The sequence below is a fragment of the Lemur catta genome, chromosome 8, assembly GCF_020740605.2.
Source record: "Lemur catta isolate mLemCat1 chromosome 8, mLemCat1.pri, whole genome shotgun sequence".
Lineage (NCBI taxonomy): Eukaryota > Metazoa > Chordata > Mammalia > Primates > Lemuridae > Lemur > Lemur catta.
Window position 1 is genome coordinate 38,769,846 of NC_059135.1, and position 23,834 is coordinate 38,793,679.

Below are 23,834 nucleotides of genomic sequence, written 5' to 3' on the forward strand. Positions count from 1 at the left end.
ATAGTTTAACTTTTTCTCATATTTAAGTTTTAATACAGTAAATAAAAATTTCATGCAGAACAATAATACACAAACATTCTTAGGGGTGTCAATAATTTTTAAAAGAAAAAAGATGTCTTGAGACCAGTTTCAGAACTGCTGTGGGAGTCCCAAGGTGAGGCCCTTGAAAGGAAGAAGACAACAACAAACTCTCTGCTTTGTATAGCAATTGAATGCAGTGATGACAAGGACACGCAAAACCAGTATGAGTAAAACTATACGGCAGGAAATGAAAAGTGCTAAATGAGTGGTCTAGATCAGCGCTGTCCAGTGTGGTAGCTACGAGCCACTGTGGCTATTAAGCACTTGAAATGTGGCTAGTCTGAAATGAGATTTCCCAGAAGTGCTAAATATGTACCAGATTTCAGAGATACAGTATGAAATAAGGAATGCAAAGTATCTCACTAATAATTTTTTATGTTGATTATCTGCTGATATGTCAATATTCTTGGTATATTGGGTTATTTATAATATTAAAATTAATTTCACCTGTTCCTTTTTCTTTCCTTTTTAATGTGACCATTAGAAAATTTAAAATGACATATGAGGCTTGTATTTGATTTCTCTTGGACAGTGCTGGTTTGGACAGGAAGTGAGATAAGAATTCAGAGCAGGGAAATGTTGCTGTGGATTCAGGTCCTCCGTGAAATCTTCATGGAGAACTATAGGATTTCAACAAGTAGATGGGTTGGGGGAGGAAATTCCAGTTGAAGAGAGCGTCAGTAGTGAAGCATGAGAGGTTAGTCTGGGCAGCAGAGGAGACTGGTTTGGGTTGTATCACAGGCTCCTGCAGGGGAGAAAAGTTTCACAGATAGATTGGGACCAAACGGTACAGAACTCTGAGTGTCAAGAATTTGGACTTTTTTCTATAGGCAATGACTGCTTCCCCAGAAGAAAACCAGGCTTCGCCCTGTAACTCATGGAATAGCCTGAATTCAGCCTTTTTTCCTGTGGAGACAGAGAAGCATAAGCTGGCAGCCAGGACCAGGCCTACCCGACCAGGACATTTAGAGTGATGTAGAAAGTGTGACTTTGGGATTCATGGACCTATCTGCAGGGAGAAGTAGTAAATTTAAGCACATGGTAATAATGTCACCTGGGAGAGGAAGAGAACCCAGAGGGTACCTGTGTGATGGCTAATCAGGGTGAGGGGGAAACAGGCCTTTGACCTTGGCAGGCCTTTGACCTTGGGGTGTATTGCTCTAGGCACATATGTAATCAGATTGAGTGATGCTTTCTGCCTTTCTTTCAGTCTATCTGCGTTTATTTTTTGTCTTTATTTTACTGAGCAGTTATAGGACTCTAACTATGAGTCAGGGGGTTGACATCTAGTTCCAAGGAGCTGAGATGAAAAGACCACTAAGGTGGGAGTGGAAACACCTCTTATCCAGCTCAGTGGCTGACTCATTGAGTAACTTTGGTTATACCGCTCTGGGCCTCAGTCTCTACAGATAAGAATCAGATGGGACCAAGGCTTCCTCCAACTCTTGTGATTCTAGAACAGGCCAATGTCACAAAGACAGAACATACCATAGCGACCAGGCGCAGGGCCACTCAGGGCGAGTAGGAGGCGGCCAAGCCAGGAGGGGCAGGCATTGGTGGCCCACCCAGCATCGGCTCAAACCTCTGGATGAAGCCGCCCTCCCGCGCGAGCAGACCCCGCTGGAACCGGGGCATGGCGAGCTCTGTGAGTTCGGCGTTTTGATCCTGGGGCCGGCTCGCCAGGCTGAGCGGAGTCCGCGAGGGAGACAGGAAGCTGAAGAATTTACCTCCAGGGATCTCAAATTGACTGGGAAAACCACTGAAGACTGTGCGCGTACCCGCCCCTCCGCTCTCCTCTGGCAGCCTTGGGCCACTGCGGTGGCAGCAGCGGCTGGCAGAGACGCGAGGGAAGAGGGCGCCCTACCTGTTTCTGCGACTTAGCGCTTCTGGGATAGAAAGTGGGTGGGCGCTGACCCAAGTAAAGTCCCAGAGCCGCGAACGCTGACGCACAGGAAAGCCTCAAGTGGGAGGAGAAATGCAAATCCCCTGTTGACGATGGCGTCAGCAGCTCCGTCCCGGGGACTGTGAGGGGCGACTCTGGCTCCGGACTCGAGCACTGCCTGGGAACTGGGCTGAGGGCGAGCCGGGTGAGTAGGGCAGCGCACGCCTGCGCCCTTCGTGTCGCCTCTCCCGGGGAGTAGATGCCCGTGCAGGGCGCTGCTGAAACTTTGCTTTCCCTCGGCGTTTGACAGCTGCTCCATTTTAATTGGTCTGAGGAGGGGTGGTTGGGAAAAGAAGCGTCCGACTCCACGCTGCCCAGACGCCCCGGCGCGGGTGGGAGGCGGGAGCGGCCGCAGGGGTGTGTCCCCACCGGGTGCCGCAAGCGCGCGCCTCCGCGCTTTCCTAGCGGCCGCTCCAGAGCCGGGACGTTTGCCGTCAGCCTGGCATGCCTGGGCTTCAGGGAAAAGCCTGCAGCTACGGCAGCCGGCGATTGCGGCTTTGGCCAGCGCGAGTGACATTTTAGGGCAGGTCATCTGCTTCGCAAGGCACGGGTCACAGGGCCAACGGGGCGCCACTGGCTCCCAGACGGTGGGACCAGCCCGGCATTTCCAGTGGCTGCAATCGAGAAGAGTGTCCTAGGGCTGTCGACACCTTATTCTTCCCTTTCTCAGCCTTAAGTTCAGGTCTCTGAAAGGAAGACTCAGGTCTTAGTAGTGATCTTTTTTCCCCAGTGTTTATTTTTATTATTTAAATTGTTTTCTTTGTATTTTTAGTTGATGCATAATAATTGTGCCTATTTATGGGATACAGAGTGATATTGTGATACAAGTATACAATGAGTAATGATCAAATCGGGGTAATTAGGACATCCATTAACTCGAACATTTATCATTTCTCTGTGTTATGAATATTCAAAATACTCTTTAGCTTCTTGAAAATACACACTAAATTATCGTTAACCATATTCACCCTCCAGTGTTACAGAAGCCCACAACTTATTCCTCCCATCTGGCTGGAAGTTTGTATCTGTTAACCAACCTCTCCCTACTCTCCTCCCTGACCTTCCCCACCTGTAATTACCACAATTCTACTCTCTACTTTTATGAGCTCATTTTTTTTTAGCTTCCGCACATGAGTGAAAACACGCAGTATTTATTTTTCCGTGCCTGACTTATTTCACTTAACATAATGTCAGGAGTGATCTAACTTTAAGATAGGCTAGTTCTTAGTTAGATAACAGATTTTTGTCAAATGATAGCCAGGATTTAACAACAGTAATGATTAAAATTATAATGCTATTTTCAGCTTGTGTTCTCTGTTGTCATTAATTAGAATAATTGATAGGGGTAGGGCAAGACAATGTTGATAGTAGTATGGAAACAAATGTTCCAATTTTGTGTGGAATAGATATACACCCAGTATATGGAAAGGCAAATGGGTCCGGCTCAGGAGACCTCAGGTTGCCCCTTAGGAGCTGCACACCTTGGGCAGCAGAGCACTTTGCCTGTTTAATCCTCAAGATTTTTTCCTTTTTAAACTTAACACAATACTCACTATCCACCTACCCTCGTCATAGCAATGTCAGGAGTGCTGCTCATCTTCATTTAACAAGCTTATATTGAGCACTTACAATATCCTAGATTTGTAAAGTAGAAAGTCTTCATAAAGTGATATGTAAATAAAACATTATTTCTTTTCTCACTTGCTTTCTCTTTAGCAAAACATTGGCAACAACTTTCTTTCTATACAGTTTAGATCACTTGCTGGGAGCTCAGAGAAAATGTGTTCAAAATGGTTCTATGTGAAACCTAAAGAATATGTCTATGAAATATATGAAATTTATTACCTTGATGTTTTACAGGCAAAAGGAAAGCTTAGCCTACCTATAAGATATATTGAAATGCTATGGTGATTAATCATGTAAAAGAGTTTTTTTCTCTGACCTAGAATTGCTGACAAAACAATCAAAAAATTGACTTTGGAAAAAGTAAAATACAGTAATTTCAAGGAGGCAACATCATATTAATTTTCCTGAGTTAAGAAATACATCTACAGCTTCTAAATTGGACAGAGTGGAGTTACATAGGGGGAAAACCATACTATTCCTTTATGACAGGCTGCCACATATATATCAAGCATGGTTTTTTCCTCCTTAAGTAACTTGAAGGTTTAACCACTGTCAGATGCACACCAGAGACAAATTAAAAGTAAATTTTAAAAGCTTTGCCCTCCTCTAGTGGATCATTTAGAGTGAAATAAAAATATTTATTGGTTCAGAAATATTTTAGCTAAAAGAACTAGAGCCCATGGAAAATGCATACATGAAATGCTTCATGAAGTTAAGACAATATTAGACTAGCAGGAAAGAACATAAAGCTGACTCTAGAAGCCAGACAAATCTGAAATAAAGAAAAAAGGATTTGGCAGTTTCGTATAAAAGAAGCTTTTTGGGGGGTGTTTCTTACATATAAAACCTAAAGAGGGTCTTAGGAGATATAGTAAATGTTGAATATGTTTGTCTTCAAGTTACTCCAAGTCTAATAAAGAAGGAGCAAGGGATAGGGAAGGAGCTTGTTGAGAATCCAAGGTCACATAGACAGTCAAGAGCAGGGTGTAGGATGTTTTAGGGAGGAGAAGTGAAAGTTTCCTGAAGAAGGTGAAGTTCATGTTAGAGCAAGGAAGGATGCAGTTTGGGGCCAGAGGAAGATTGCTGTCTTCATTAGGGTTGGCTTATAGAAAATCTTAAAGGAATTGCTGCATTTTGGATTGAAAGCATTTTTTCCATCTTCAGTTGAGTGACTATAAAAGAAAAGTAGAGAAATTTTTCTCCAGTTACTTATATGTTAAATAACATTGTCTGATTGAATTCTAAGGAAAAAAGAAAACATGTACCACAGCTATCAATCAACAATATTTTAAAACTCTAATTTTACTCCTTTTATAGCATGTCTCAGTGGAATCAAGTCCAACAGTTAGAAATCAAGTTTTTGGAGCAAGTAGATCAATTCTATGATGACAACTTTCCTATGGAAATTCGACATCTGCTGGCCCAGTGGATTGAAAATCAAGACTGGTAGGACCACATGTATTTTCCCTAGAAGTTGATGCACAAATGCTTTATGCTGTATACATGTGGATTTATTTTATGATCCACTTTTGACTCAGTAGGTGCATTCTTTTCAGATAAAGAACTTCAAGGCTTTGGCAAGCCTTCTCAAAGGAAGGGAATCGTCCTTTCTGGTTTCATTCATTGTAGATTAACACTTAATGGTTCTAGTACTTTGTTTCTCTGTAAGCCAAAACTCCAACAATTTTTTATGTTTTATATAATAAAACCAAGAAGCCAATCTATTGATTAAATCAATTCTCTATCACAGATTCAATATAAATAAATGTTTTTTTCTTAATAAGATTCACAAACATTCTTCAAAGCTTTGTTCACTTTGTACAATTTTTAATTTCTTTAAGCATCTTTCTTATTGTGGCAAAATACACATAACAAAATTTACCATTTTAACCATTTTTTAGGAATGCTATTCAGTGACATTAAGTATGTTCACATTGTGCAACCATCACTATCATCCATCTGTAGAACTTTTTCACCTCCCCAGACTGAAACTCTGTACTCATTAAACGGTAATACCTCATTCCTCCAACCCCAGCTCCTGGTAACCACCATTCTATTTTCTGTCTCTATGAATTTGACTTCTCTAGGTGTGATCTCAAAGTGAGATCACATAATAATTGTCCTCTTGTGACCAACTTATTTCACTTAGTGTAATGTTTCCAAGATTATTCATTCATGTTATAGCATGTATCAGAATTTTCTTCCTTTTTGAAGCTGAATAATATTTTATTGTATATATATACCACATTTTATTTTTTCAATTCATCTGTCAATAGCCACATGAGTTGTCTCCACCTTTTGGCTATTGCTAATAAAGCCGCTATGAACATTGATATGCAAGTATCTGCTCAAGTCCTTGCTTTTAATTCTTTCAGGTGTATACCCAGATGTAGAATTGCTAGATCATATGGTAATTTTATGTTTAACATTTGAGTCTCTGCCATACAGTGACTGCACCATTTTACATTCCCACCAATAATACACAGGAGTTTCAATTTCTCTATATCCTCACCAACACTTATTTTCTGTTTTTTTTTTTTTATAACAGTGATCCTAATGGGTGTGAAGTGCTATCTTCACTGTGATTTTGACTTGTAATTCCCTAATGATTAGTGATGTTGAGTATTTTTTTAATATTTATAATTTAACGTTTAAAAACTTTTACATGCTTATCACTGTGGAATAGATTTATCACTTTAAAATTAGTAATGGTAAAAAAAAGTAGACATTTTACTAAGTTGTTTCCTGTTGTGTAATAACCCTTTTATTTTTTAGGGAGGCGGCTTCTAACAATGAAACCATGGCAACAATTCTTCTTCAAAACTTGTTAATACAACTGGATGAACATTTGGGTCGTGTTTCCAAAGAGAAAAATCTACTCTTGATACACAATCTAAAAAGAATTAGAAAAGTCCTTCAGGTGAGAATGCATTCTACTTTTCCCAAATATTTGCATGTATGAGTCTTAAATTCAGTTTTAAGAAAATCAAATATATACCCTTATATTATTTTCAAACCAGATTTAAGGGGGAAAATCTGTATTCTCTTATCACTTAAAAATTTTGTGCTCAATTTTATTACCCAATATTTGTTTTTCATGAAATTTTGAATATAAAATACACTATAACTGGGAGGGTGTGTGTATATGTGGGACTTGCATGTGTCTTGTTTCCTAGCTATGATCAAGTTCAATAACACTAGAACAAAGATTTAAAAGACAAATAGCTTCATGGCTTTCCCCCAGCCCTTCTTTGCCTTTGTGTCTTATATAACAATTTATTGTTTTCATTCATAAGTGGAAGCATCTTGGGTGCATGTATACGACTAGATTTGGTTTAAATCTTGCTTCTTTTAAAAGTGTTTTTTGGTACTCTCTGCCCCTGTTCCAAAGGTTTACCCAGGCAAAGCCCATGTGTTTGTGTTTCCATGGCACCCAGAACAGATCTGTGCCATGGTGTTTAGTATATTCTACATTATTTCTATTTTTGTGTGTTTGTCTTTTCCCAAACTATGGGGTCCTTGAGGCACGGACTTGAGTATTCAGCTTTGAGTTTCCAGCAGCCAGCATAAGGCTGGACATACGGAATATGTGCAGTGTTTATTGATTAAAGGGATGAATGAATGAAGTGAGTGAATCAGGGCTCTAAAGAATTAAGGGCAGGCTAATAGGGAATTAAACCCAGAAATGCTTAGGTAATAAACTATGAACATAGACTGCTGACCTGTATCTTTTAATGTAAACTAGGATGATTGTTACTTACCTTTTGGAATTGTGAGGAAGACTGGACCTTTTATTCTGGCAAAAGTAGGCTTTCAATAAAGGGTTCTTGTTGTGGATAAGGAAAACAGCAGGATTGTTTTAGTGGAAATCAAGGGTTAAGCATACAGCCCATCTTTTGTTCTGGGTACAAGATAAGATTGGGAGGGGAGCTTCTCTTCTGGCCAGTTCTATCAGACAAACCTTGTTAAAACAGCACTTCTATCTCACTACTTCACTGCTCAAGAACCTACCATAGCTCCCAGTCACATTTCAACTCAAGCACAAACTTCTGCTCATGTCATTGGTCCTCCAACATCTTTCTTCTTTGGACATTTCCCAACAAACTTCCTCAAGCTCCTCAACATCCCTGCCTCAATAAAATAGATCTACTGCTTATTCCCAAACATGTGGAGCTCACTCTTGAATGACTCTGAGCCTTGTCCATGATGGTCCAATGGCCAGGAATGCTCCGCCACCCTTTTTCCTTCAATCCAGTGCCCATCCATCCTTGGAGAACTTGAGTAGGTCCCAGTACGACCAGGAAACCTTCACCACATGCTTTATCCTGTGTTCTCATCCTCCACAGACTACTGGCTGCGTCACCCTGTATCCCTTTCATCCCTGCTGGATGTGTCTAACCAGATCACAAGGTCTCTGAGTATACGAGACTGACCTCCTTCCCTCCAGCGCCCAATATGCTTCTACTGAAAATTAGAAACTCAAAATACAACTTGGTTAATTAAGATATTTTGAGTTGAAAAAAAACATTTGCTCTTTCTTGTGTTCTTGTATATTTTGAGTTATAAACTATGCTTATTGGGTAGTTGTATTAATTAAGAACATAGTAGAAAACAGTAATAGAAAACATTGTCAACTATGGTTTTACACTTAAGCAACCCTATATTTTATTTTTCTTTTTAACCTATCATATTCCCACTGAGTTTTTTTTATATGACAAATCTTTCTGATAAAACAAGATCCCCCTCTCCTTCAAAAGAAAAAAAAAGAAAGAAAAATATTCCTATCAAAAGACTATTGAAATTGGGCTTATCTGGTTTAATTATTTTCATCCTGTGGGATTTTAAATACAAACCATCTTAATAATTATACCAAAAGGAACAAACAATATGGTACCTGGGGAACTAAGGGAGTATAAGGTAGACTTATTCTGGTTCTTTACAGAGCAGCTGAGTTCTCTCTTTTCAATATTTTAATTTACTATTTATATCACCCACTTCCAATAAGAATTTAGAAGGGCTTGTTACAAAAGACAAATAAAACAAAGCGACTTACCCGAGGGTAAATAAGAGAAGCTCCAAAGTGGAAAAAGCGAGCACCATTATTCAGCTACCCGTGGCCCCTTTATGGGAGGCAGACTCCGGTCAAGCCTGGGAACAAGGATTGCTCCAATCCTGGCTCTGCCACGTACTGGCAATTTGGCCTGGGGCAAGATACTTGCACACTTTGGCCTCAGTGTCCCCGGCAGTATTACATGGGTGCCCGCCCCACGGAAATGTTAGGAGCATTGAAAGAATTGATCTTAAAGCGTGTAGCAAGAACTATGTTAGGGTTTGCTAAAAATGAATATCTGCCCCAAGTATTTCAAGAATGCTCTGCCCTACTCTTGGACTTTTAAAAAAAATTGATTTTATTTTTAGAGCAGTTTGGGGTTTATAGAAAAATTGAGCAAAAAGCACAGAAAGTTCCCTTATACTTCCTTCCACCTCCCCCTTCCCAGTTTCCCGCATTATTAACGTCTTGCCTTGGTGTAGTATCTTTGTTACAATTGTGAACCGATACTGGTGCATTATTATTAACTTAAAGTCTAAGACTGTATGAGGGCTGGCTCTTTGTGTTGTACATTTCCGTGGGTTTTGACAGATATATATGTCACCCACCCACCATTACGGCATCATACGGAAGAATTTCACTGCCCTTAAAGTCTTCTGCCCTTCAACTGTTCTTCCCTCCCTCCCTTCCCACTGAAGCCCTGGGAACTACCCATCTTTCTGCTGTCTATGGTTTTGCCTTGTCCAGAACGTCATGCAGTTGGAACCCTACGTGGTCTTTGTAGACTCGCTTCTTTCACTGGGCAGCATACATTTAAAGTTCCTCTGTGTCTTCTCATGGCTTGATAGCTCATTTCCTTTTGCCACTAAATAATATTCTCTTGTAAGGACCTACCACAGCTTGTCTATTCATTTTTGGCAATTATGAAGCAAGCCGCTTTTAACATTCCTGCACAGGTGTTTGTATAGGCTTAAGTTTTCAACTCATTTGGGTAAATATCTAAGAGCATGATATCAGGATCTTTGTTCTTGAGCTTTCTGTTGTAAACCTTTTCTCCTTATTCACTTTCCTCCCTCGGATAGAGTGACTTAAAAATATTAAAGTGCTGTGTACTCATAATTTTAAAAAATTAAAGCAATATAAAAAATGCAAAGAAAAAGTATGAAATAAGCTAAAATCTGCCTAGAAATATACATATTAATATTTGATGAGCATCATTCCAGACATCTCTCTCTACATTGTATATGCAGATGGAGGCAGGATTGCTACTGCTGTGCTCCCATGCACGCTCTCTCTCTCTCACCCACACACCAGGTACCCCCCATATCTCTTACCTTACTTTATTTTCCCCCATACCTTTTATCAACCTCTGGCTTCCTATATGTTTACTTGTCTCCTTGGCATTAGAATCTGGTCTCCATGAAGGGAGGAATTTTGTTTTATTTATTGCTATAACCCTGGTGCCTAGAGAGTGTGCCTAGACACATAGTAGGTGCTCAATAAATAGCTTTTGAATAAATGAATACCTACAGAGGAATACTTGGATCAAAAAAGAATCATGCTATATGTTTTTTAAAATAAAATTTTATCTTTTACTGAATAAAAATTATGAAAGGCATTAAGAGATAAGATATGTTTACTATTTCTTAAACTACATATTTTACTTTCAGGCAGTTATCTATTGACTCCATTGCTATTAAATATGAAGAGAAATTAGCATTCATAAATTTGCTTCCACTTCTCACACCCCCACCCCCCAATTTTTTTCAGTTATATTTTTTTAGTTACATTTTCATTCAGTTAGTTGTATAACTGCAATTCCACACGTTACTTTTAAGTATATGTGGATTCAGTACTCATTACCACTTCTTTTACCATTGCTTCTCTATTCCTGAGGTTTTAAATTTTGACTCATTCTGAATTGCCTAGATTACATGAAGCAGTTTTTTCAAGAAGGTGTCAATGGTGCTGTAATCTTTGAGAACTTTTGTGCTTAGGAATGTCTGGTACTTTAAAGGACGCCATGGCTGAGTGTAAAGTTCTTGGGTTTCTCTTTCTTTCTCTCAACTGTGTGTAGACATTGATCTGTAGAGACCGGGGAAGTGTTAGGCCAACCTGAGTTTTTTGCTTATAGTTAGGATTGATATGGGAGCTATTTTACAACCAAGACAGCATGAGCACTAACTAGTCAGAAAAGCTGTGGGATCCAACAGCTGGTTAGCCTTACTGGTATGTACTCACTGAACATCAGCCCTGCTTCTAGAGAAAACTCAAACAGAATAGAAGGGAATAGTGTGAAGAATGAAAGTCCCTCATTTCTTAAGAAACCTTTCTCTTCATTATTGTCTCAGTTGTAATTTGGTGTGGGATGAATGGCATGTTTCATGACATCTTCTCTTCAGGGTAGTTGTGAATCTCAATAATGCATGCCTCCCTAAATGTAGATGATAAACTGTCTTCTAATGTATTCTGGTTCCCTGGGTCGGCTACAGCACAACTGTCACTGGACCAGCTGGGAGAAGCATACATACCAATGCCCAAAGCTTGTTCCTAGGACTTAGCGTCTCCATCTGGGACATTCAGATGGTACCAGTCGAGGAAACCATGGTATAGGAATTCAGCACCCGACTACCTCTGCTAATATAAAACTTCAGAGAATTCTGGCTTTTGCTAGCTGTTGTTGCCATTCTATACCCAGATGTTACCATTATCTTTGAAGCCTCTTATGTCTCCCCCTAACTCCACTCTGCTCTCTCCCCACCCAGAGTAACCACTGATGCAAACTTTGCATTTATCAGTCTTTTCCTTTTTGTTGAGGTTTTACTACATATATTTGTATCCTTAAATAATACAATATCTAGGTTTGTAAGCTACTAAACCTTATATAAATGAGGTCACGCTATATATTGCAGTAGCTTGCTTTCTTCACTCAACACAGTACCAAGATTCATCCATACTGATGTATTGAAGTGTGTAGCAGTGGTTTGTTGATTTTCATTGTTATGTAGTATTCCATTGTGTGAATTACCACAAATTATCCATTTTTTTCTGTTGATGGGCACTTGGGTTATTTATAGTATTTCTTTGCTAGTTCTAACAATGTTACTCCAAACATTCTCGCTTGCTTCCCTTGGTGCACACATATAAGACATTCTCTAGGACTGTGGTCCCCAAACCCGAGGCCGCACACAGGTGCCAGTCCGTGGCCTGTTAGGAACCGGGCTGCACAGCAGGAGGTGAGTGGTGGGTACACAATCAAAGCTTCATCTGCATTTACAGCTGCTCCCCATCACTCGCATCACCGCCTGAGCTCTATCTACCCCGCCCCACCTCCCCAAGCCCCGGTCCATGGAAAAATTGTCTTCTATGAAACCAGTCCCTGGTGCCAAAAAGGTTGGGGACTGCTGCTCTAGGATGTATACCTAGGAGTAGAATTGTTGAATCATGGACTGTGCACTTCTTTAATTGTACTACGTAATGTCAAATTGTTTTCCAAAAATGATGATACCAATTTATACTCCCCTAGTAAGGTAAGAGTTCCGATTCAATATCCTTACCCACACTTGTTATGGTCATAGATCACACAGCAGTCCTGTGATATATATGTCATATCACTTCATTGTACTTTTTTGTCCTCTAACTTTATTCAAAGACTTTATTTTCAGCTTGTTTTTCTCATATATGTATTTATGAGAGGTAATTTTTGTATACTTTAGTATGTAGTGCTCTCATTGTTCATGTCTAAATGGTCCTTAATTCTAGTTTTGAATTTTTTTGCTGGCTAGATAAACTTAAAAACTATTCCCCTATGAAATATATAGAAATGCTAGATAAATTATAAACAGACTTTTAAATGTATAGATAAGCTTACCACAAATTAAGGAAAATTACAGACCAAAAATTAAGAAAAAACTATAAAACAAAACTATAGGTAGGAGCTGACACAGTGGCTTCCACATATCCTTAGATGCTTAAAACTATGAAACCCAAACATGATAAATTTTTTTAAAAAGTGCAGGATACCAGAGAGAAAGAAAAGATTCAAAAAGTTACAAGGAAAAACAAATATATTATCTACAAAGAAATAAGAGAGAGACTAAAAGCCAACTCTAAAACAGTAACAAGTGAAAAGAGGGTAGAATAATTTCTTAACTGAGCTAGAATACCATATCTATCAAAACTCTATACCCAGCTAAGTTATTATACAAGATTGAAAGTTAACCACAAAGATACCTTTTAGAAGGAATTAGTAAAAGGAAATTAAACACAGAAGTTAAGCATGCTTGGAAAAATTTCAAAAATACCACTTAAACAAGTGAAAATAGAGTGCATAAGAAATTGAAAGCACAAAATACAATGTTTTTAAAAATCCAGGTAATATATATTAAATGGACAGGACTCAGCAGCTATAAGACAAATTGTGGTTTGTAAAAGAATGCAGCTAAAACATGAAGCAATAAAAAGGTGATAAGGCAAAGAGATGAGCTGGGGCTGTTTCACAAAGAAGCTGTGGGCCTTGGCATGAAATCCGAGTCTTACTGTGAGTGTGCCAGGAAGCCACTGAGGGGTTTGAGCAGGGAAGTGACATGAACTGGTATCTGTTTTAAAAAGCTCACTCTGGATGCTAACTGAACTGTTGTTGTGAGTCAAGAAGAAGCAGGGAGACCTGTTAGAAAATTCCGTTGATTTTTGAGAGAGACATGTTGAAAAGTCCTTTTCTATTACCATGGATTTATCACCTCTCCTAAACTTCTAGAAGTGTTTGCCTTATATATATCAGTACTATGTTGTAAGGAGCATAAGTATCTTATTGGTGAATTGAAATTGTAAAAAGTCAATATCACACATCCTTATTTGACCCTTTTACTATTTTTTGATCTTGAAGTTTCATTTCTTTTCATTATAATTTGCTAACTGGTAAATGAACCCATCTCTTCATTTTCACACTTTCTGGATAATTTTTTGCTGGGTATACTTTTTATAAATATCATATAGCAAAATTTATTATTTAGTCAACAAATATTTAATGAGTGCTAACTATGGTAACAGTCACATTTTAAGCACCAGGAATACAAATGGGAGAAGTCATAAAGCTCACAATCTAAAAAGTTCACACTTTAATCGCTTCTGGGCCTTTTGGCTAAGATCAAGTGTAAAAAGTTCACACTTCTCATGTTTTGGTTTTTAAATTAAAGGGACTTCTATGGTTATTCCTCAAAAGTTAGTGTTAAGGAAGTAGGGGGAAACAGGAATCAGCAATCTTAGCTGATACTAGAAAAAAGTCTCTATCAATCAGAAAGCCCTGCTCAGGGTTTTGGTGTGAACTCTGTGGTTAGTAATCCCACCACCTACAGGGCTGCTTTCACAGACAAGGGTAATGATCCTATTAGAGTTTTAAACACAGTAGGTGAGGTGATACGTGCCAGTAGTGTAATCCACACCCGCGTGTCCTACTCTCTGTACCACCACGACCTATTTCTTGGAGTTCGTTTGGGTGAGGTTGAATAAAAACATGTTGGAGCTAAAAGCTCCTTGAAAATTGAGCCATGGCTGGGCTCCTTCTTGTCCAGTCTGTTAAAATCCTGTTGTTGGTTCTGAATATCCCGTGAGGTAAGATTTTTAATACGAAGAGGTGGAGGGTTAGAAATACATTTTGCAGTACTAGGGAGGAAAACAAGTTGCTGTCAATATCGAGCTGCTCTGAGTCTGCCAGATCTTATCCTCTAACTCATGCTGCTTTCTCGGTTCACTCCTCTTCCTTCCCCTCTGCACACCGCACACAAAGAGAAGGAGAGAGATGACCTCAACCTGAGACCTGAAAAGAACACGTAGCCACTTTGTGTTAACTCTGAAAGAACTCTGAGTTGAGGGTTCGATCTTTCATGCCATTTTTCCATGCATGGGTGGCATGGGTGGTGGCCAGTTCGTCAGTCTCTCTGCAGTTATTTCCCCAATTCCCCAGCACATGCCCTCAAAATCTGTCTTCTTCTGAGATAATCAAATGATGCCAATGTCACAGCACTCTATTTCAAAAGCTTGGAAACCTGTGTGTTGTCCCATTTGAGAGGAAATGTGAATTAGTTGTCAAGATTTTGTTTGTTACATAATTTGGGAAAGTCAGAAGGTGGATGGTGTGCATCACCATTCCTTGCCCTGTGCACATCACACTAAATTGGAATCCAGTAGGATCAACTGAAGCCCCCAACCATCTGGCATTTCATGCATGAATCATTTTGTGCATACTCCTGCAAGCATTTATCTTACTCAGGACTGCTTAGATTGCTCTTCCTCCTTAGTAAATCTTCTCTAACAGTTAATACTTGAATCCATAATGATTTGTCCTTTCCCTTACTTTTTCTTTTCTGTGAAGTTTATGCCAGAGTCTGAGACTTCTTTGTGCAATAATTACTTTGTGTATAGTGAAACATCATTTTTATTCCGAATGACAGTTTGGATTTCTTAAAAGTAGAGCTCATATAATTTGCTTATCTACTCCACAGATATTTTCTGATTGAATATTCATTTAATCAAGTGGGTTTTAACATCACGCTAGTATTGACTGCTGAAGACACAAAGTGAAGAGGACATAGATAAAACTCTTATGTTCAAAGAGTTTTCAACCTAGAATAGAGATGAAGTGCAAATAAATATTTATGATATAGTATGGTAAGCAGCATGGAGAGGCATCTGCAATCATGATTTGCCGATGTAGAAACATTTGGGTTTCTAGGACATGCCAACGTGAGGATGCCTGTCCCCCAAACAAGCTAGGCATTTTAAGCATTAAAAGGGTTGTGTGAGGACCTTGAGTGCCATGCTAAGCAGTTTGGACTTGGGCACCAGGGAGCTATCAAAGGTTTCTAAGCCAACGTATGAAATGAGTATATATTTTTAGCAAAAATATATCCAGAGCTGGTTTTCTCTAGGAAGAACCAGCCCTTGTCTGCTGTAGGCAAAAGAATATTGGAGATATTCACCTGAGGCTGGAAAGTTTTTCCCTCTTCTCATTCCAGCCTCTATTTTCCCTCTCCTCAAAATGTCCACAGACTGGATAGATTTTATTTTCCCTAACACAAAAACTGGCTGTAATGTACCAAAGGAAAAAAAAAAAACAAAATGAAGCCATTCCTATGATGAAAACTCAAGTCCAAGGCTTGGTCTTAGGAAACATTTCACCCTGGGTACTTATAGAAGCAGCCCACACAATCTGTCCAGGAACTGCCATGGGAACTCCAGAAACACTGGTAGGGGCATGTGAATCTGCTGATCTGACAGCCTATAACAGAAGCTTACAGAGGAGCTGCCAACCCAGAGTGCGGTCCATGGCCAGGGAGAAAATGACATTTCTGCAGCCTCTAGTGCGATGACTAACCACACCACTGAGAAAGCGTGTGGAGCGATACACATACCAGTTGAGAAAGAGGATATGAAGATGCTCAGAGTCACATGTTGAATTTTACTATCTATTGGCCTCATTTTCTGGGAGCGTCATGGTGGTCACAAAGAAAATATTGGGCAGATATTCACCTTTAAAGTAGGAGAATTGTGTCATTTTTCTAACAATTTGTAAAAACTAATTTGCTATTTTAGTTGTCCCCATTGCATGGAGATAAAGACCTAAAAGAAAGCTGTCTACACTGTTCTAAATCCATTGTGATTTGTGAACTTTCCAAAGAGATACTTAACCAAAACAGAGATAATTCACAAAGCTTGTTACCTTAAATAAGTCTTTAGAAACCTTTCTATATAAATTTCATAAAAGTAGGTTTAATAAGCAAAAGTATAGAAGTGGGAGCAAAAATAAATAAATCCACTTCTAAACAAGGCAGTCAGTATAATCTCAATCAGTTAGAAATTATGTTTAGCTTTAAAATTGTGATTTAAGTGAGAAATAAACAGATAGATGTCTAAACTTAGTAGCTATCTAAATTTAGTTCATAGGCAGTGAACAACTGCCTTTAATGGGTCCAAACAAATCACTTCAAATGTGTCCATTTTAATTTACCAACGAGAAGTTCATGATTTGGGGAAAGAGTTGGTTTTCCCATCAAGCCACCAGGCACTCTCTGGGCCTTCATTACTGGCTTCTTTAGAGATGACCTGGGGACAAAAAGATTTGCCCAACTGACACCTAGTTTTCTCACCTACTGTCTTCCAATAATGAGGGTCTATAGCCAAGGGCTTGGGAGATAGTTGATCTTCAGTAGTCTATTACCACGGTCCTCTGATTGGCTATTTTGGTTAAGAACATAGTGATCTCATCTCCAGCGAGCTACTAAGTACACAATGAGGTATGAAGTGTATAGGTAGCCCAGAGCTATGTTGGTGCCTAAAAAAACGAGAACCTCATGTGTGCCTATAATGTCAAGAACATACCTATTTTCTGTCATTTAATCTGTGACCTCTGCCTCAGTAGAAAGACACGGGAATGAGAAAATAAGCAGTACCATATCAAACTTTTGAAAAATAGCTGCCTTTGATAATTTGCCAGATTTTTATAATTTACCTTATATATGTCAAGATTTATATGGGAAAAAATTGGTATCACATTGGTTCTCTGTAGCTAAGCACATCAACTCATCAAATCTCCTACTGTAGATTCTTATATTCCTTTCCCTGAAGAATAAAGTGTCCCTAGAGATAGAGACAGAAATATAAAGATAGAGACTTCATGGTGGCAACAATACAGAGGAGAGAGTAGCAGAAGTGAAACTGGAGGCCAGGGAGACCTGCTTGGACATTATTGAAATAGCTTGAGGAAAAGGAAATAGGATTATGAGCTAGGCAGGGGCAATGGGGAGGAAAAATTTGTGCTGGAGCTGTGAAATCATCTGGTCAGAGAACTGACATGTAATGAGTGAATGTGAGAGAGTGAAAAATAAGAGACGATGAGTTTTAGTTTGGATTATCACATAGATGTTGATACATAATGAAGATTAGGTTTGGGGAGGAAGGTGGGATAACACGATGAGTTTGATGAATTCTAAATGGAAGTAGGAAGTTAATAGGAGTAACTAGAACTAATGTGTCTACATATTCATCTGTCTCCTCCACCTCAAGACTGTGAGCTCTTGAGTGCATTCACTTTGCACTCCCAGTGCTTGACACAGAGCCCAGCACATAGCAGAGGCTCCGTGTCTTGTTTAATAAATGAAGAGTTGAGCTGACATTGAAAATATGGATATTACCTCATTGCAATGATTATCCCTAACTAAGTGGAGCAAATGTCATGTCATTATTACAAATGTAGTTTAGATATGGTCCATAAAGAGCAATTTAGATTATAAGATTTTTCTTGCTGAAATCAGCAGTTTCTAAGGAGGGAAGGAATTGGCTTTGCAAACAAGTGCAGAGACTGTCTCCAACTTACAATAATAGTTTGACTTACCATTTGTCAACTTTATGATGGTGTAAAAGTAACACAAACTCAGTAGGAACTGTACTACAAATTTTGAATTTTGATCTTTTCCTGGGCTAGCAATATGCAGTCGGATACTCTCTCGATGCTGGGCAGCAGCAGTGAGCCACAGCTCCCAGTCAGCCACGATCACAAGGGTAACAACCCACACCGTACGCTACAGCGAACTCTGTTCAGTAAATTACATGAGACAGTCAATACTCTTTTTCAAAATGGGCTTTGTGTTAGAAGATTTTGCCCAACTGTAGGTTAATGTAAGTGTTCTGAGCACGTTAAGGTAGGCTAGGCTAAGCTGTGATGTTCAGTAGGTTAGGTATATTACATGCACTTTCACCTTACAATATTTTCAACTTGCAATGAGTTTATCGGGATGTAATCTCCTCATAAGTAGAACATCTGTATTTAGAACATATGGCATATGTGACAGAAGGTAAGCCTGGCTGAAACCAGAAGCAGGAAGAGCTGAGGAAAACTTACAGCAGGAGGAGGAAACACTAAGCATCTGAAAATGAGAGAACATGCACTAACCCTGGAGAGGAATCAGGACTGAAGAGAAAGGGAGGCAAAGACAAACACCCTAGAACTAGCCTGTGCCTAGGGAGGGGGAAGTGGACCAACACCAGCTCTCCAGGAGCTGAGTCAAGTGCTCTGACTCTTTGGACTCTAGGAATGCAGAAGATTTTGAAGCTCCTGAACCAAAAACAAACAACAACAACAACAACAAAAGCACAGTGTAATGACAAAGTGATAGAGATTCACTTAGAAATTGCATAGGAGAGGCTCTGCCATTTCTTTTCACTGCCCACTCTGCTCTCATGAGAAAGTTATACAGTCAAACTGAAAGAGATGTAGACTGAGGTCCAACTGAGGTCTAAGTGCATCATATGAAAATGATGCACTTAGAACAATGTGTATCACTTTTTAAAAATGTTCTATTGATACCTAATATGTATACAGTAAAGTATATTATACATTAACAATACAAATCTTAATTGTGTAGCTCAATGAATTTTTTATATACATCCATGTAACTACCACCAGATCAAGATATAGAACATTTCCTGCACCCAAAAATCTCTCCCATGCTTCTCCCAGTCAACCACTCACAAAGATAACAACTACTCTTATGTGACTGTAGATTTGTTTTGGTTATCTTGAACTTCATATGAATGAAATTTTGCAGACTGTTCTGGGGTTAGATTTTTTTTCATGCTATATAATGAGATTTATTCATGTTGTGTGTATATGTATTTTTCTTATTTTCTTTTTAAATTACAACCTAATATTCCATTGTCTAAATATACCACAATTTATTTATTTATTCTTTTGTGCATGGAAACTTAGACTATTTCCAGTTTTTATATATTATGAATAAAAATATTATGAACATACTTTTTTCTGTCTTTTAGTAGGCACCGGCAATCATTTCTTTGGAGCATATTCCTGGAAGTAGAATTATTGGGTGGTAGGGTTTTAGGATGATTGGATTTAGGACTTCCCATGGTACACTTGTACTAATTCACACTGCCACAAAAGTGTATGAGAGTCTAGTTGCTCTACTTCCTTGTCAACACATGTTATTGTCAATCTTTTTTCATTTTAGTCATTTCAGTGTGTGTCTATGGTAACCTCATTGTAATTTCAATTTCATTATCCTGATGATTAATAATGTTGAGAAACTTATGCTTAGTGGCCATTTTGTTGTCCTTTTTTTGTGTGTGTCTATAAAAGTATTTTGCCCATTTTAAAATTGTTTTGTCTGTCATTGTTTTCTTGGTTTGTAGTTCTTTATATATTCTGAATGAGTCTTTATCAGATATATGAAGTGCAAATATATTTTTCTGCCTTATGTCTTGCCTTTTCAGTCTGTTTTTTTTTTTTTTTGAGGCAGAGTCTTACTCTGTTGCCCAGGCTAGAGTGCTGTGGCATCAGCCTAGCTCACAGCAACCTCAAACTCCTGGGCTCAAGTGATCCTCCTGCCTCAGCCTCCCATGTACCTGGGACTACAGGATTGCACCACCATGCCTGGCTAATTTTTTCTGTGTATATTTTTAGTTGTCCATATAATTTCTTTCTATTTTTAGTAGAGATGGGGTCTCACTCTTGCTCAGGCTGGTCTCAAACTCCTGAGCTCAAATGATCTACCCGCCTCGGCCTCCCAGAGTGCTAGGATTACAGGAGTGAGCCACAGCGCCCAGCCTTTAGTCTGTTCTAAATGGTGTCTTTTGATGAACAGAAGTTCTTTAATGATATTCAATTTTCTAATGTTTAAAAATGTTACTGCTCATTGAGTCCTGTTTAAAAAACCTTTGCTTGCCCTAGATCACAGAGACATTCTTCTACGTTTTCTTCTGGGACCATTAGTGTTTTAACCTTTCACATTTAAGACTATGATCCATTGGAGTTGACTTTTATAACTGGTGTGAGGTAGGGATAAGGTACACTTTTTCCATGTGGATATCTAATTGACCCAGAGCCATTTGTTGAAATAACCATCCCTTCCTCATTGCATTGCAGTGGTGTTTTTGTCATGAATCAGATGACTTGTATTTATGTGGGTCTTTAATATGTTAGTCTATTTGTCTCACCTTGTACCAATACCACATTGTAGCTAATTACTGTAGATTTATAATCTTGACATGTGACAGTGAAAGTCCAGAAACCTTATTCTCCTTCTCCAAAATTGTCTTGATTTTCCTTGATTCTTGGAACTTTCATGTAAATATTAATACTAGCTAAACAATTTCCACAAATAAACCTGCTGGGATTTTCATTGGGAATACATTGAATCTATAGGTCATTTTGGAAAAAAATTGATATCAATCTTGAGTCTTCAATCCGTGAATGTGAAACATCCCTCCATTTATTCAGGTCTTTCATTTCTCCCAGAAATATTTTACAGTGTTCTTAGGTAAGTCTTTTACATCTTACAGATGCACCACAATTTAGCCAGTCCTATGGAAACAGGTATTCCCATTTCCAATTTTTATTCCATTCTATCTTTATAAGCACAGTTAAATTTAAAACTACACATGTATCTTAAATCATTTTAAAGGGCTATAACTGGTTATCTAAAACCACTCATTCCCCCCTTCTACATTCTTATCTACAAGCAAGAAGTCAAAGGGCAAAGAATGACCGCCCCCCCCTCCAGAGTGTCTTATCCTTTGGTTTTTAAAACCACAGCTGAACTACCTCAATCTATTTCCTGTTATGAAAATCTCTAGGGAACAATATTGCATGAACAGACTTTGTAGCCTTTCCAAACCCTTACCAATATAATCATCAGGAAATGCCTCCTTTTGTCACTTCTGCTTGTAAATTCAAACCATTTTCCCATTCTTCACTTAGTGAATGAAAAGAACTTATCAATGAATGGAGGAACATAACCTCATCTTTTAAAAAATAGTTCTCCATACATTAGAAGACAGAAATTGTATTTTGGGGATTTTTAATTTTCGAAGTCTATAGCTCTTTTTAATTCTACTTCAAAGCTACATGAATATAGGCTATAATCTCTGACCTTGCTAATGAATTAAGAAACGTGCATTTATTGGTAAAAAATAAGGTCTTTTGATAAGCATATGAACAACTTTAGTTTCAGGTCTTCTCTCAAAGGTAGCCAACTCTCATAAGTTATTGAGCATCAAGCCACATGAATCCTGACCCATAGAGGTGGTTTTCTGAGTTTCTATGGGTTATGTCTTTTTGCTAATGCAGCTTAGTACCATACCTACTGATTTTTAAACAACTTTTTAATTACAAAGGTGATACATATCCAATATATGTATGTGTATATATATCAAATATATATACAAATATAAGATATATATCTTCTATATTTAGAAAACATAGATAAGGAAAAAATCTGTAATTCTATCTTTAACTGATAACCATTGTGAACATTATGGTATATTTACTGCCAATATTAACTTATTTCAAAAATTAATATTATTTTATAACCTTCCCAAGCTTAATACATTCACTTAAATAGTCAATATCTTTCTATGCCATGAAATACTCTTTTTCAGCATGTTTTTATTCACCTATTAATTGGACATTTATTATTTTTTTCAGTTTTTCACCAGTATAAACAGGTGAAGTACACATGCCTATTATTAAAATTTCATTCACATTTGTGATTATTTTGTTAGGACAGTGGGCCTTAACCCCGTGCATCAAAATTGCTTGTCGTGGTGTTGCTGTTGTTTTTAATGCAGATGCCAACTGTTGACATGAGTCTAAACTGATATGTATTAATGAGGATAACACTAGCAATCAGACAACAGGATTTTATTTATTGTGTACAACAGTCTGATGTTGATTATTCTGGTAGATAAATGGGTAGCCTTCCTTCTCATGGAGATACAGGGATCCAAGTGTCTTCTGTTGTGTGGCTCAGCTATTCTTAAGGGTCCTGGATGCATCTACAGACAAATAGAAGGTAGGAAAAGAAAAAGAGCACAAAGTCACAGCGATGTCTTAAATTCCTTGGCCTAGAAATGACACACTATCTCTGCATCCCATTAGCAAGAACAAGTTACAGGCTTCCAGCACCATGCAAGGGATCTAGGAAATGCAATGTCTGGCTAGACTGCCACCTGCCACTTTCTAAAACTTACTGCATTCTATCAGAGAGGAAGAAGGATTTCTGGCAGACAGTTATGCCTGCTACATTTGGTAAAACCATTTTGGAAAGCAATTTGCCAATATCTATGTTTAATGTGGCAAAGTAATTCCATTTCTAGATATTTATCCTTTAGAAATTCTCACACAGGTAAAGAGAAGGGTATCCATAATGTATGATCATTGTCTTATTCATAATTTTAAAATGTGAAAATTATCTTAAATGTCTATCTTAACTGTCCACAATGGTTAAATAAATTGAGGTACTTCCATGCCTGCTATGGAGCTATTAAAATATTAGATAGATCTGAATAAACTGAAATGAAAGGATGACCATAATATATGGTATTGAGTTAAAGAAGCACAGACTATGTCTAGTATGATAGCCCACATGGAGTCGGGGAAGGAAAAGAGGGGGCTCTCACCATTTTTTTATTTTCCTATTACTTGAGCTTTTAAAAAATAAGCCCAAATTACATCAGTGTTTTAAAACACCAACTTTCTAGACCTCACTCCCAGAATCTCCAGGGAATGAGGCCCAGAAATCTGGAGTTCATAAAAGCTTCACAAGTGATTCTGATAAACTGCCAAGGTTGAGACCACAGCCTTAGGATAAATTTCTAAAAGTGGAATTACTATGTCAAAAGTGTGAAAAATGTTAAGTTTCTTGGTAAGAATTGCCAAATTGTCCTCTAGTAATGTACCAATTCACATTCCCACCAGCAATGCATAAAAGCTCATTCTATCATCAACATTGAGTGGTATAAAGTACTTTAATCTTTGCCAGTTTGATAAATGAAAAATGGTATATTTGATTTACTTTAACAGAAGTGCTGGTTTGTTGCATTTGGTTCTCTTTGGAGGACATTCTGTCCCATCTATCTTCCTCTTGAATTGTGTAGACACATTCATCCCCCTTATTTAGTGTTGCATTATAAAAATCACTTGGGGAACTTGTTACAAATGTAGATCTCCAGCCTCCACTTCCAATTCTGGCCGAACAGGGGTTTGGAAATGTGGGTAGGAGAGGGAAGACTCAGGGAGTTTGCAATGCAGAGATGCATCCCAGGCAGGAGCATCAAAAGAAAAAT

General features: G+C 38.4%; 1 protein-coding gene across 1 annotated transcript in view; it reads left to right on the forward strand.

Moving 5' to 3' along the window:
- Nucleotides 1-1,884: 1,884 nt before the first annotated feature.
- STAT4 (signal transducer and activator of transcription 4) overlaps nt 1,885-23,834 on the forward strand; it is a 93,322-nt gene continuing 71,372 nt past the window's right edge. The window contains exons 1-3 of the mRNA XM_045559218.1: nt 1,885-2,168; nt 4,967-5,095; nt 6,425-6,569. Coding sequence (XP_045415174.1) covers nt 4,968-5,095; nt 6,425-6,569 — 273 coding nt within the window. The 5' untranslated portion in view covers nt 1,885-2,168; nt 4,967. The remainder of the gene's footprint in view (nt 2,169-4,966; nt 5,096-6,424; nt 6,570-23,834) is intronic.